Consider the following 13,061-nt stretch of genomic DNA (forward strand, 5'->3'; position numbering starts at 1 on the left):
GCTGTATAAGGACATCAGTTGTGTCAGACCCAGGGCTAATTCTACATCCGTGTTTCTACCACTTTCATTGATGAAAAATCCTTCTCATAAAAAAAAAAAAAAAAAAAAAGCAATTATGAGACTAGTTTAAAGGGGATGATTTAACAAGGGCAGTGAATGACCCAGCATTTAAAAATTGCCGCAAACATTATTTTTCCACCTCTCATTTTAGGTCTTTCTCTTCTTTGGCTATTGAGCATTTGGTCTCCAGGCTAATAAGTAAAAGGGAGGACAGCAAAACCAGATCTAGGGGGGAAATGACAGCATGAGAAAGGCCAGCGTGAAAGGGAATTTCTGAGAAACCCAGCTTATAAGTAGATTTGGTGGAAGGTTCTTTACTCCACAGAGCTGGGTAATTTTGTCCTCTGACCAAGGTCAGGTGGTTCTTCTAAGGTCACACGACTCTTCCTTCAAAAGCATCAAACAAAACATTGGTAGATGCAAGTTCTCTTCTAAACTTAATACAATTGTAAATATTTTCTAGTGGAGACTTAGTCATTCAAAAGGAAAATTGTGATGATTATGTTTAACATCACCAAAAATAGAGAGCACTTCAGGTAATAGCTTCCAGGGAGGGGAAATAAAACACTGGGAATAAAGCCATCCTTTCAGTCTTGTAAATATTTATTATCATCGCATGAGCAATTCAGAATTCTGGTGTGCAGTGTTAATAGGACCCATTATAGTTCACCTGAGCCCCAAATTTCCTACTGTTAAAGCAAACCAGGTATTTATTTTTTTAATTCTTATTATTTTCTTAAAGTACATTGTGCTCTATTATATGGTAAGATGTGTAAGGATCCCAAATGAACTTTCATCTGCTCCTAACGGTGAACAAAAAAAACTTTTGAAAGTCAGAAATATAATGTGGTTGAATAATTCTTATCTCAGGACTGCTAGGGAACCGAGGGCCTAATTTGGTATCTCTGAAGTTCCTGCAAAAAGAATTTTCTATTTTTTCAGGCTTTGATATCTCATGGCAGCAAAGAGAGCTGGGAAAAGAGCTGCGTTCCGAAATACTTGGAGTTAGCTCTGATGAAAGTAAGTTCGGCAAATATAGGTAAAAGACATCAAATTTTCCTTCACAGGTATACGGTCCCTAAAACACGAAGTGCACAGATACCTGATCTGAGGCGTGGGAGTTAACAAATCCTTAACTGGGATGACATTAGTAGTTAACAAATGCACAGATTCTGTGGGAGCGAAGGGCCAGCTTTGCCTCTACGCCATCCTGCCAGATCGAGATACCTTGGCACATCAGAAAACTAGACAGTGAAGGAAGATTAGAAAAAAAAAGGAGGATTTTTCTCCTCCCTAATTCTTTTGCTAAAGGATCTCCAGGGCCTAAGACTTACAGAGAGGTATAAAGAGGCTGCGGAATCACAGAGCTTTGACATTCCCTAGGATATTCTTAAATTACTTCTCCAACTCCAAGGGACAATCTGTAGCAAATGCTCCTTCTCTACCTCCCACCCCTAATGACTTCCTAAGTGCTGATCTAAAGTCTTCTGAAGCCGGGAGAAAGATCCCCCCAGACACCGCAACATTTCTGTACCAGCACTTCCTTTGGACAGTGGAGGTCCTTTTCTAATGGGAAGGTAAGAAAAGTGGGAGTAATTCAGATCATCAGCAGAGACAGTTTTGAGAATGGGATAAGAGCAAGAGATACTCGATGACTCCGAGAGAGGCTGGAGGATGAGTCAGGAGCCCCAGGACGTGTAGGTGGGATCCAAAGCCAGCCAAAGCATGATGCGCGCCTGAGTATCCGTCTCTCACACCTCACCTTCCTCTTCCAATCTATAAAGAAATAGTTAGCGAGCTTTTAAAAGTGTGCCCCCCAACACACAGGATAAAATCAAATAGATATTTTCTTTATAAGTTTCTCACATAAATGATCATGTTAACTATTATGAAAGAAATCGGGGCCTTCCTACCATTTAGAAAATTGCTTAGATTTGATACTTTAGCTCTGATACTGTGTCAAGGAGCACAAAACCAGCATGAATGGCTGAGGCAATTGAGAAATCCTGAATAGGAGGAGAAGCCTTGTCTTTTTCCAAAAAGCTTACAGTGGCAGCTTGCTGGGAAAAGCTGTGAAATGTGCTAACTGGCTTTGGCGCTGACATGATTATGCAAAGTAGACGATAGTAATAGTGCTGCCCTGCCGTCATTTACAATGGCATCTGCTCTCTTTCAATTTTATGTAATTTTCATTGAATTTAGATCCGTCAGGTTGCCCTGCCATAGGATTCATGTGAAAATGAGATCCTTATTCTAAGCAACCGGTGCAGTTGAAGAAACAGGAAGTGTTAAGGCTGCTGTCCGTTATACAAAGGGAGGAGGATTATTCCCGAAAGGCAAAGAGATAAAATCCATTTAAATGTGCAAGTTTTCAGTCACCTCCATTCCAGAAAAAAAATGGAGGCTCTTCTAAATAAGAGGTCTGTATAGCACAGCTGGCCTCGGAATACTCTAACATATGTGTTCAGATGGGAATTATGATATATACGTAAAATTGCTTGCAGACCTGCCCCAGCAGAGAATGCATTCTGACAGGATCAGAGTTGGAGTTTGGAGTGAGCACTCCCTTCTGCAGGCTTGAAATAGCAACTTTGGGGTAGAGGCTACTGAGTGAAATAAATAAGGGATAAAAGCAGGACCAGTAATTTAAAGACAGACAAAGCAGTAGAGCACATTGGCCGAGTCAGCCTGTATCCCTCCACTATAAATTCCTCCAACACCAGAGTTTAATTACACAGTGCTCCTGGTAGGAATCAGTGCAGAAGGCAGTAATTAGGATTTTGGAGTGCAGTAGAGAACCCCTGGTCCACTGGGCAGGTTTATGCAATTAAGTCTCTCATCAAGGTAACACACATAATTTGCCAAACTTTTTACATGATAGCTCATTGGCATCATTGACTTTTACATCAACTTATATCATCTCTGTACAGTTTATAAAATCCCTGAGTTATGGTATACAAGCAGCAAAGCAGTGAAACTAAGTTCTGCCAAAGTTCTAAATGTATCAGCCCATAACAAAAAGAATCGCACGTATTTCCTCAGTAGTATGGCTAGCTGTATCTGTTCCTTTTTACAGATATTTATATATGTATACATATATATATTTATATTTTTATATAGTGATGTCAGTCATGACAGTGTTGTCTGCAGCCTTTCTTTAAACCTGTTTATTTATTTGAGGGTTTTTTTTTTCCTCCTGAGATGCCGCAGGCATGCACATGGTGAGAGCTGACACTTCGTTGGCTATGAAGATGGAAACACTTCCATGCTTCAGATCTAATCCAAACACTTTGAATTACAGTCACTTTGACTTTTTTGTGCTGTCTTAGAAGGAGTAACTGGCTTTGAAATATGTGGTGTAAATTACAAGTAAAAAAGTAAGAGTCACAGGCCTGAAATATAGTAAACAACTGTCTCCTGTCTCCTCTTATAATTATTATTATATTTATTATTATTTTTATTATTAACTGCCAAATTATTATTATTATTAGTTACTATTATTAACCGCCAAATAAACAGAAACAAGAATCCAACCTATATGAAATTCCACCTTCACTGAAATAAATGGATTTTTTTCCCTTTTGATTAACACTTAAGCATAAGACAACTAATTTTTTTTTTCAGCTGGTCTGTTTTAGGATTATTAAAGATATTGGTGGATTCATTGAAAATGGTGAAGGGTAAAACTCAGAGATTTCAGGCAACAGCAGTCGAAGTTGCTCCTGGTCCAGGACAGTTGCATCTGTCTGGTTGAAGGCAAACTCTGACCCATGTTAATGTCTGCCAATTTCTCCATGTGACGGACTTCACTCCATACCCAGCAAGGAATTTGGCTCAACAGATAAAGCTCCATCATGAGATATGTTGGTTTATCAAGCATTCCCTACTGTGAGTAATTATATTCTTTGCACATGAGGATAAACCCAGAATTACACAGCTCTGGTTTGGTTCTGTAAATCAAACACAGGCTTGAAATTCTGGAATCAAAACAGAAGTGTTATTAAAACAAAACAGGAGACAGGACAGGCCTGTTTTCCATAACTAATGAGGAAAAAAGACCCTGTTACCAGCACGTTGTAGGCTCGTTTCAGAAACATGCTGAATCTGGAGACATATTTATAGCCCTCAGACAAACTCAGGCGTTCTCTGACAAGTTACTTGGCTTAGTCCTGGATGGTGCCCCTGATTTAGCATCTTGCAAGCCAAATTTCATCCTATCCTACCGGCTGCAGCTGCAGTTCCTTCCTAACACGCTCTTGTTTGCCAATGCGTAGGGTCCATACTAGGAAGCAACCTTAAACATCGCCCAGGTGATACCGTCTACGGGATGATGCTGAAGGGCACTTGGGAATACTCTCAGGGAGTCAAAGTTGAAATGCAAAATAGGGCCAAAAAACAATGTCCTGAGCCCCTGACTTCCACAGTTCTGTCCAGGTTTGTATGTGCCTAAAGGAGCACAGGTGCTTTATGAAAATCTGCTGCCACCCTCCGCCACAGCGAGATGCTGAGCCTGGTTGTCATTTTAATGTCAGCCGGCCGGGTTCAGCGCTTCTCTGCTTTCCTTCTGAGGATCCTTCCTGTTTATGCTGGCTCTTTTTTATTTTAAATAGCAGTATTTTTGTTTTGAAAAATAAATATAAAATAATGACCCAGAGAAGAAAATGATCTGACCAATCCCAGTCCCAACACCGCAACTGTGCACTGGGCTGTTTTGCAGCGTAACAGCGGCAGTAACGAAGGCTTCTGTGCGTGCTTAGAGATGATTATTTGCACCCTTTTCAATCTATTTTTCTAAGGCTTGCCATCTGATGCCCATCTAATATCTAGCCTCTCTCTGCTGGGAGAACGAGCACAACCGATCACAAGGGAGAAGTTCCATTCAAGAACATATGTCTCAGCAAACAGAACGTGTCCTCTGTCTGCCAGCTGCTTCCCACACCCCACGCCCCCCTGTTTTGAATTAAATTCCATATTTTTACCCCTATAAAGAAGCCATGCAGGCCAGATCTGAGCGTGAACTCCCCGTTCAGTGCTCTTGTTTGAAATAATCAACACATCTTTTTGCTAAGAACTTAGGTAACTGGGAGAGAGCTGGGTAGTCTCTCCTTGCCGAGAGGCAATGCTGCTCTACAGGGCTGTGTGATAAGATTCAAACGACAAATAGATTTATCTTTTTGGTTCTTCCTCCTTGATAGGTTTAATGGGGAGAAAACCACGCCTGTATCGAGCCATCTTCATTGATTTATTAAAAGATATGCCAAATGATCAAGCTCCAACTTTGGGACAATTCCCTCTGCAGCTCTGTTAAGTAAAATTTCCTACAGATTTCACATTGAAAGAACAGATTTTGAAAGTGACGCTAAAGCTTACAAATCAGATCAGAACTCTGCTTTTCAGGGGTCCTCATCAATCAGAAAGGATTTTTACTGAAATATGCCAAGGCACTGAGATTACTTCTCTTGTAGGAGGATTTATGGATCTGAGAAGTAATTTGGTGCAGGACTAGGCCCCAGTCTACGTACTTCTGCATGTAAAAACCACGTATGCAATGAAAATGGCATAATACAGGAGCTAATTACCCAGTTTGTCAAAAAGTAAACCCAGCATCAGGCAGCAGCGACCACTGAGCACATCCATCAGCTCTACCAGGGCTCCCTGTCCGTGGGCTCCAGCAAACTGCAGCACTTCTCAGTGTCTGCAGAATGAAGCTGGTGACGCTCCCCGGGGCTCTCAGGAGGATTCGTTGACCTGTGTAAGAAAAATTCCGTTAAATTCTCTATCAAAGATGCACTAAAATCCCCAGCAAAGGTTAAGTGACTGGTTTTAATCCAAAAGTGTGCAGATGATATTCTTTTACGAAGGTTCGTGGGGCATAGCCAGAATCACCCAGGATTTGGAAGGAAGTTTTGACTTTGTTAAGGGCACTAACACATGGTGTTCTAAAATAACGACAGAAATAGTTGGAGCCATATTGCTTATCCCAGAAATCCAACGCTTCTAGAGAGAATGCCAAATGCCAGGCGTATTTCTCAGTTGCTGCAGCGTCTTCTGAAATATCAGATTGTCTGTTGGGGGGGGACACGACCTGATCCAGCAAAGGGCTGAGCACCCTTCGTTTCTACGGCTGAAAACAGCCTAAAAAGTGGGAAGAAAAAGAGAGGAAACTAAATTGTGCACATCTTCCACGGCTGATACCTGCTGAAAAACAAAAGTAAGATTTCAACATCAACATTTCAGAATCTGAAAAATCTGTTCAGTGAGGGGGGAAAAAAACCTTCTAAAATTTAAAGAGAGAAAAATATAACTCTGGTCCGAATCCAGGCGGAGGCCATGTGTGGCTTTATTACAAGCTCCCATATGTCTCCTGGAGGCACTGAAAGAGGCAAGGACATTTAGACACAGAGAAATGTAATTATTTGTGATTGAAACAAAATAGCAGCCAATTTATGCATATACTCTTCCTGTTGAACTAACATTATCCTACTGAATTAAATTATTTTTGTATGCTATTGTACTTTCAGAGGTAGCCATATGTTTTTTCACATTCTTTTTCACATGCTGCTTTTTTTAGTCATCAGAAGTTAATGACATAAAAATTGCTACCTGAGTTGACACGGTTATTCCCTCTTGATGATACTCTTTAAGTAGAAGCATAATGTGACAGATGAGAGTGTGGAAGCTCAGTGTTTCACACAGACTTAAAAATAATATATTAAAAAAAAATTATTATTCCTGCAAAACTTTGAAAACTATTCTACGGGGGAACAATTTTTATACTCTGTAATTTATTTGCTTTTCCGCCTTCCTTCGTTTTTCCACGCGTAGAAAGATTTGTATGAAAACAGGAATTGAGTTGTTGGGGAATTCACGTGCTCCTGCTGCGCAGTCATCACAGGAAATCACAACCCTCTCTTTCGGGAGCAGCTCCAGACTAGGCAGCAGCATAGAACAAATAAACATTGGAAGATGAAACAGGTCTGAGAGCCAGGGCTGGATTTAGGGCTGGATTTAACTGGAAAAGCGTGCAGACTTGTATTCGAGATCGGCAAAATCTTGCTGACAGGTAATTTTTGGCTCAAAATGAGGAAAATCGTGTGGAGCCTGAGCTGTGTAAAGGCAGGTTCAGAGCATCCAGGACACGGGTAGAGAAGTGACAGGAGGCAGAAGAAATATTTCTGGAGATTCTGGTGGTCTTGGTGGTACAGAAAAGTAATTCCAGCAGGATCTCTGTCACTCTGAATGGAGCTCTCACAGAAACAGTTATTCCTGGAAAATTTCAACAGCATCGAAACCGGCCTGGAGGGAGATTCCTTTCCATTTGAGGGGCTGAACCCCACTGGAAATGAGGATTTGTATCCAGGCACTACCAAACTTCCCAAGGATTCACCTGGCAGGTTTTGGGTTTAACTCATTTCAGATGTTTACTTAATGTTAGGTTAATCTGTTTGGGGTATAAGCATTACATCAAGCCCCAAAGAATTATATGAGTCAATTCTTTGGGTATCAAAGGCAGAGAAAGTTTTCCATTTCAGAAAATTGCATCTTTCCCGTCCTGCTTTTTAATCTTTGGATAATTTGCATTGAAATCATGTCTCCTTGCTTGTGAGTTTTTGCCCCCACTGCTTTATTATTCACTCAGAACAGCCGTTCTTTGCATATGATGTCATTGTTATTTGCTATTGAAATAATTTTAATGTCACAGAAAGGATTAAGATTTCAAGTGAGGAGTGAGCAACAGGAAAACCTGATCACCTAAGCAACAGAAGTCCCGCTTCATGCCTGTGTGTCTAATAATACCTAACAAGGGAAAAACACCCTTGTCACCGAGGGAATGATACATCCTCTTCTCAAAGAAAATGGGTTTTTTACGCCTTAAATGATGAGCAAAGCTGGTGGGTTCTGCATTTTTTTTTTAAACATGCAGGAGTATGTTTATGTGTTAAGCACCAATTCAGGTCGATATAAAACAATACTGTTGTGACAGAGATGAGCAGTTTGGGGTGTTCAAAGCGCTCGGGACCCTTCCCCAGCGCAGGGTCCCACCTCGGCCGCCCCTTGGGCCGGGAGGGCGAGGGCTGGGGCGGCCGAGGCTTCTCCCGGCCCCGCTCCCACCCCTCAGCCCCCTGGGCATCCCAAAGGCCGCACAGGCCCGCGGAGGCCATTTACCTGAGGTAACCCCCCCCACCCGAACCTCCGCCTGCTCCAGCACACAGGCCGCCGGGGCCTCCCCGCCCCGCCGCGCTCCGCCTCGCCCCGCGGCCGCCACCCCCTCCTCCCGGCCGGCAGGAGCCGCTGCGGCCGGCGGCGCGGCGATGGGGGAGGCGGAGGGCGGCTCGGCGGCCGCTGTGGAGAAGCCGCCGTTGCCCGCGACCGGGCCGGGGACCGCCGCGGCCGTCGCTGCCGCCGCGGCCGCCGTTGCAGCTGCGGCAGCGGCGGCGGCCGCCGCCCCGGAGCCCGGCGTACCGGCGGAGGAGGCGGTGGTGGTGTGGAGCCCTGAAGTGGAGGTTTGCCTCTTCCACGCCATGCTGGGCCACAAGCCCGTAGGTGAGAGCAGGCCGCGGCCGAGCCGCGGCCTCGAGTAGCGGCGCTGGCCGGGGAGGAGAACCAGGCGCTGGGCCCGGAGCCGGGGGGAGCGGCCTGGCCGCGCCGCGGTGCTGCCCCCAGCGGCCTCCTGCGGCCGCTGCCGGCCCGGGGCTCCGGGGCTTCTCCTGAGCGCGGCGGGATTTGTGGGGACGGAGCGCCGTGTCTGCCCGGCCTCCTCGGCCACCCCTCCCCGGGGCACGGAGGCGGGCGGCCCTATGCTCCCATTGCCTTCGCCTTTCCTGACCTGCTGCCTCAGGCTTCCCTTCGGTTCTGTTTCATCAGCCGCTCTAAAAAGCCAGGCTGCGGCCCTGTGTGGAAGCATTTACCCAGTGGGGCGCCCTCTGCCCCTCTCCAGAGCAGCACCTGTAACGTAGGGTGAAATACCAGCCTGGCAGGGCTGCCCAGGTCCCTCCTGCGCTGTACGGTTTCCCTGTAACGACAGGATGGGTTTTTTTTCTTTGTTTTTTTTCGTTGTGTAGCACGGGTAGAACTGTTAATTGCGCTGAGTTCTTCCCCCAGGTGTGAACCGCCATTTCCACATGATTTGTATCCGAGATAAATTCAGTCAGAATATTGGACGGCAGATTTCTTCCAAAGTGATTTGGGACCACCTGAGCACCATGTATGATATGCAAGCTCTTGTGAGTATAAAGGACTGATGCAAGCACATTATTGTTTCTTAAAGGTCAGGATTTTTGATAGGCCGAAATCACTGGGCCTGACATACCTTTCACGTCATTAAGAATTATGTGTCGTTCCAGTGAGTGGATGAGATTTTACTCATTAGGTGGGAGGCAGTAAAACCTGCAGTGCTTTGTTGTTGGGGTTTGGTTTTTTTTCCAGGCTGCATTCTGAGTTTACTGCCTAAATGCTATTACAACAAACATAGGTGCTTAAGTGCCAAACAAGGAGGTTATATTGTGTTTACATAAGAATGATCTCAAATACCTTAATAATCAGTTTGACATGAGGAGCCTCCTGGTTCTCTAGAGTTTGAAGCATCTTGTTAAGAGTTATTTAGCTACTAATTGCATGTAAAATAGAACTTGAGATTGGACCTCTAAATCCAAATTAATGTTTTTAACAAAGTAATTCATAGAGATCTTTCTTTTCTTTCTAAGCACGAATCTGAGATTCTGCCATTCCCTAACATAGAGAAGAATTTTGCTCTTCCTGATGAAATGATTCAAGAAGTGAGAGAAGGTAAGATGTGACAGCAGTCTCTTAATCTTGGTTGCTCTAATCTCATCTCGGAACAGGTAGTTTAACAGAACTACTAATCCAGAAAAAGTTCTTTAAAACCATCTAACCTAACAATCCTTTCTGTAGGAAAAGTAATGATAGAAGAAGAAGTGAAAGAGGAAATAAAAGAAGAGATGGAAACGCATGCAGGGCCAGAAGAAGGTAAATTTGTAACTCTCTACTGTGTAATATAAGATTAAAAAACAACTGTAACTCTGAGAAATTAATGTTAAAATGTAAATCCCAAATATGATGTACTTTGTAATTTGTATTCAGACTTAACATATGCTCATGCTGAGAACTAGCATAATTTAAGAATGCACAGGGTGCGCAGTTGCCAATATCTGATACTTTGGAAGATTTCTCCTTTGCTCTTAATTCATATGTATAAAGTTGTATAGCTTTTGAGGTTTTTTTGGTTTTAATATGTACTTGAAAGACCCCTGGGAGCCTGAAGTAATCTAAGGATCTCTGCAAGAAAGTTGAGTCCAGTTTTAGTGAACCTAAACACTCTGTGTTAGCATCTTTGTAGTCATGGGGAAAAATAGGGCCTGTAAATCCAAAAAGATTGTAAGATTGTATGCTTAAATGGAAAGGCGGGCAGAGTGGGGTTTTTTATTATATTTTATTTGCATTATCATGCTTCTTTTAAATATAAGGCTTATTTTCCTAACACTTTGCTGTAGAACAGAGCCAAATGTGAACAGTAGAGATCCTGCTATTTACCTTAACAGACCAAGCCAACTGTTAACTATATAATCTCATAATACTTCTATCACAGAATAAGTGTTGTTTTAAGATTGAGTGTAATAAAAGATCTAGAACTGTATTTTAAGAATATATTAAATTTCACATTTTGAGTGTTCAGTTTTAAAATCTATCTCTAATACCAAATGTAATGACCGTTGCAGATTATAAATTTCATAGATTGGTCCTGTGTTCTGTAACTGTTCCTATTAAGTATTTTAATTTTAAGTGCTGTTTAATTCCACTTAATGAATTTCATTTTTAGCCTGTCACAACATATGCCTGTCTTTAAAGCAAATAATAAAAGCAAGATGTGCCTTTCCTACGGAAGATTTTTCCTTTAAAAGTGAAAGTAATACTCAAGCGGTGGTTTAAATATACTGGGAATTGAGTGGTTTGAAAAGTTTTATGTAATATAAAGGAATTTGATGTCACTTCTTGTTTGCCTACGTGTATAACTCTGATCTGGAATCATTACTTTGATCCTGTTTCAGTTTTTGCACCCTCTGGAAGTTTAGGAAAAACCACTGAAAAGCCAAGCAGCAAAGAGAAAGAGAAAACTTCATCAGATTCTGGGTCCAAGGAAGGATCCGATAAGAGGAAGCGCAACAGAGTCACTGAAAAGGTCTTAAGCGCAAACAGTAACCCTTCCAGTCCGAGTGCTGCGAAACGACGCAGAACATAAAGCAAGCTGTGAAAGAGAAGGAATAAACTCTGGGACATGAGGAGGGAACAGTAAAAACCAGTAGCGGGATGGTCGCTACGTAAACTTTTTGAGAAAGGAAAAGATAATCTGAGCCAGGTATTTGAAGAATCTGCACATTGGGTTTATACATGTGAGACTTTGTCTTTCCTGGTGTGTTTTCTTGCCGGCACCGAGCAGCTGAGCGATGGGCACCTCCTCGGGGCGCAGGGGGAAAGCTGGCGGCGTTAGTTCACGCATATGTGACAATTCCAGTGGTTGCATTTCAAACAAGTAACGCGCTCTGCGTCAGCTCAGTTCCTCAAACAAGCGCTCAAACACAGAGCCGCAGTTCATGAAGAGTGTGGTTTATTTCTATAAATTTTGGGTCACTTTTTTCCGCCATTGCTTTGTTGCCGCCTTTGGATATTACAGACCCTCTGTGGGTAACGTTTGGCCCTTTTACTTTGTGCAAACATAGCGTTTGTATCAAATGTCTGGATTTGTTGATTCAGTAAAACTAAAATTCATTTAAATATGGATAACTACAGAGTTGAAATATTCTTTGACTGTATTTGCTGGAGAAACCTTTACATCTTTCACCCGCAGTGACGTAACATTTTTCAATCTTTATAAGTTTATATACCTTAAATGAAGTGAAAATGATAATACCGCTAGAATAATAATTAGTTAAATGTCCTAAATAAAATACCCAGTGATGTCACACGGTTTTGTAAGGGATCAGCTGAGCTGCGCGTGAACCTGGAGACGTTGCTTCATGCGTTTGTACTATAGCAGTGTGTAACAGCGGGGTTTGTACTTTATTATTGGTTTTTTAAAGGCAGTTTTAGTAGCTGTTAATGGAATTGGTGGTCCAAAATGTTAATTTTCTTTTACAGCTTAAGAATCTTACTGCCGTTGTAACGCTTATCTTTTCTATGCTGGAATGTTATGATTTGATGAAGTTGTTATTTTTCTGGAAAAAAACAGACCGCAATCAACAAACACGTGTTCAGCGGTGAACGGAGTAGGCTGAAATGTTACTGCATTTGTTTCACCGTATTAACTACAAGTTAATAAAAAGAAGAATTATTTCTTAATCTGTCAGTATTGCCTTCGAGGCGAGGAACTAGGAATCTACGAGTTTTTGCTTTTGTTCTAGGTACGTAGCCAAGTTCTTGTCTGCCTTATTTGCTTCACTTGTTTTATACCAAGAATAAATTGGACTCGTTTTTATTTTACTAAACGGTTATTGTTGTGTAACTTGATTAAAAATTTGGCCCAGCTTATTTTGAAAGTTTTTAGGTATCTTAAACCTTTAGTGAAATTGGTCAAAAGTGCCTCCCGGTTTTGGTTTTTTACTAGTTTTGCCTGGATCTTGGGAATTACGACCCTGTTATTTCTAGACGATGTTTGTTGAGAAATCCTGGCCTCCTGGACTCCGTGGACAGGCTGCTGTGAGTTTCCAAACTAGAGGATTTTCTCTGTTCTAACGAGAAATCGTCAAGTACTGAGTTGAGAAGATGAACTTTTTGTTGCAGTCTGTTGGGAGCTCACCAGTTTACCATCTCGGAGGCACTGATGAGCTCGGGGAGGGCAGAACTTTGCCGGGGTGGCCTCTCTAAGCACTCTTAAGGCGTTTTAGGGTCTGAAATAGCGGGGCATAAACAAATTCCGACTCAGAAGGGATGAAATGCCTTGGCTTTGGTGCTGCGCTCCAAGTGATGAGCCTTGCAAATTGTCCAGT

General features: G+C 42.5%; 1 protein-coding gene across 1 annotated transcript; it reads left to right on the forward strand.

Moving 5' to 3' along the window:
• Window positions 1-8,372: 8,372 nt before the first annotated feature.
• MRGBP (MRG domain binding protein) lies at window positions 8,373-12,601 on the forward strand. The gene is made up of 5 exons (XM_074157142.1): window positions 8,373-8,604; window positions 9,163-9,284; window positions 9,765-9,846; window positions 9,973-10,047; window positions 11,127-12,601. The coding sequence occupies exons 1-5, from the start codon at window positions 8,373-8,375 to the stop codon at window positions 11,315-11,317; spliced, it is 702 nt and encodes a 233-aa protein (XP_074013243.1). The 3' UTR covers window positions 11,318-12,601.
• The last annotated feature ends 460 nt before the right edge of the window (window positions 12,602-13,061 follow it).

The sequence above is a fragment of the Numenius arquata genome, chromosome 12, assembly GCF_964106895.1.
Source record: "Numenius arquata chromosome 12, bNumArq3.hap1.1, whole genome shotgun sequence".
NCBI lineage: Eukaryota > Metazoa > Chordata > Aves > Charadriiformes > Scolopacidae > Numenius > Numenius arquata.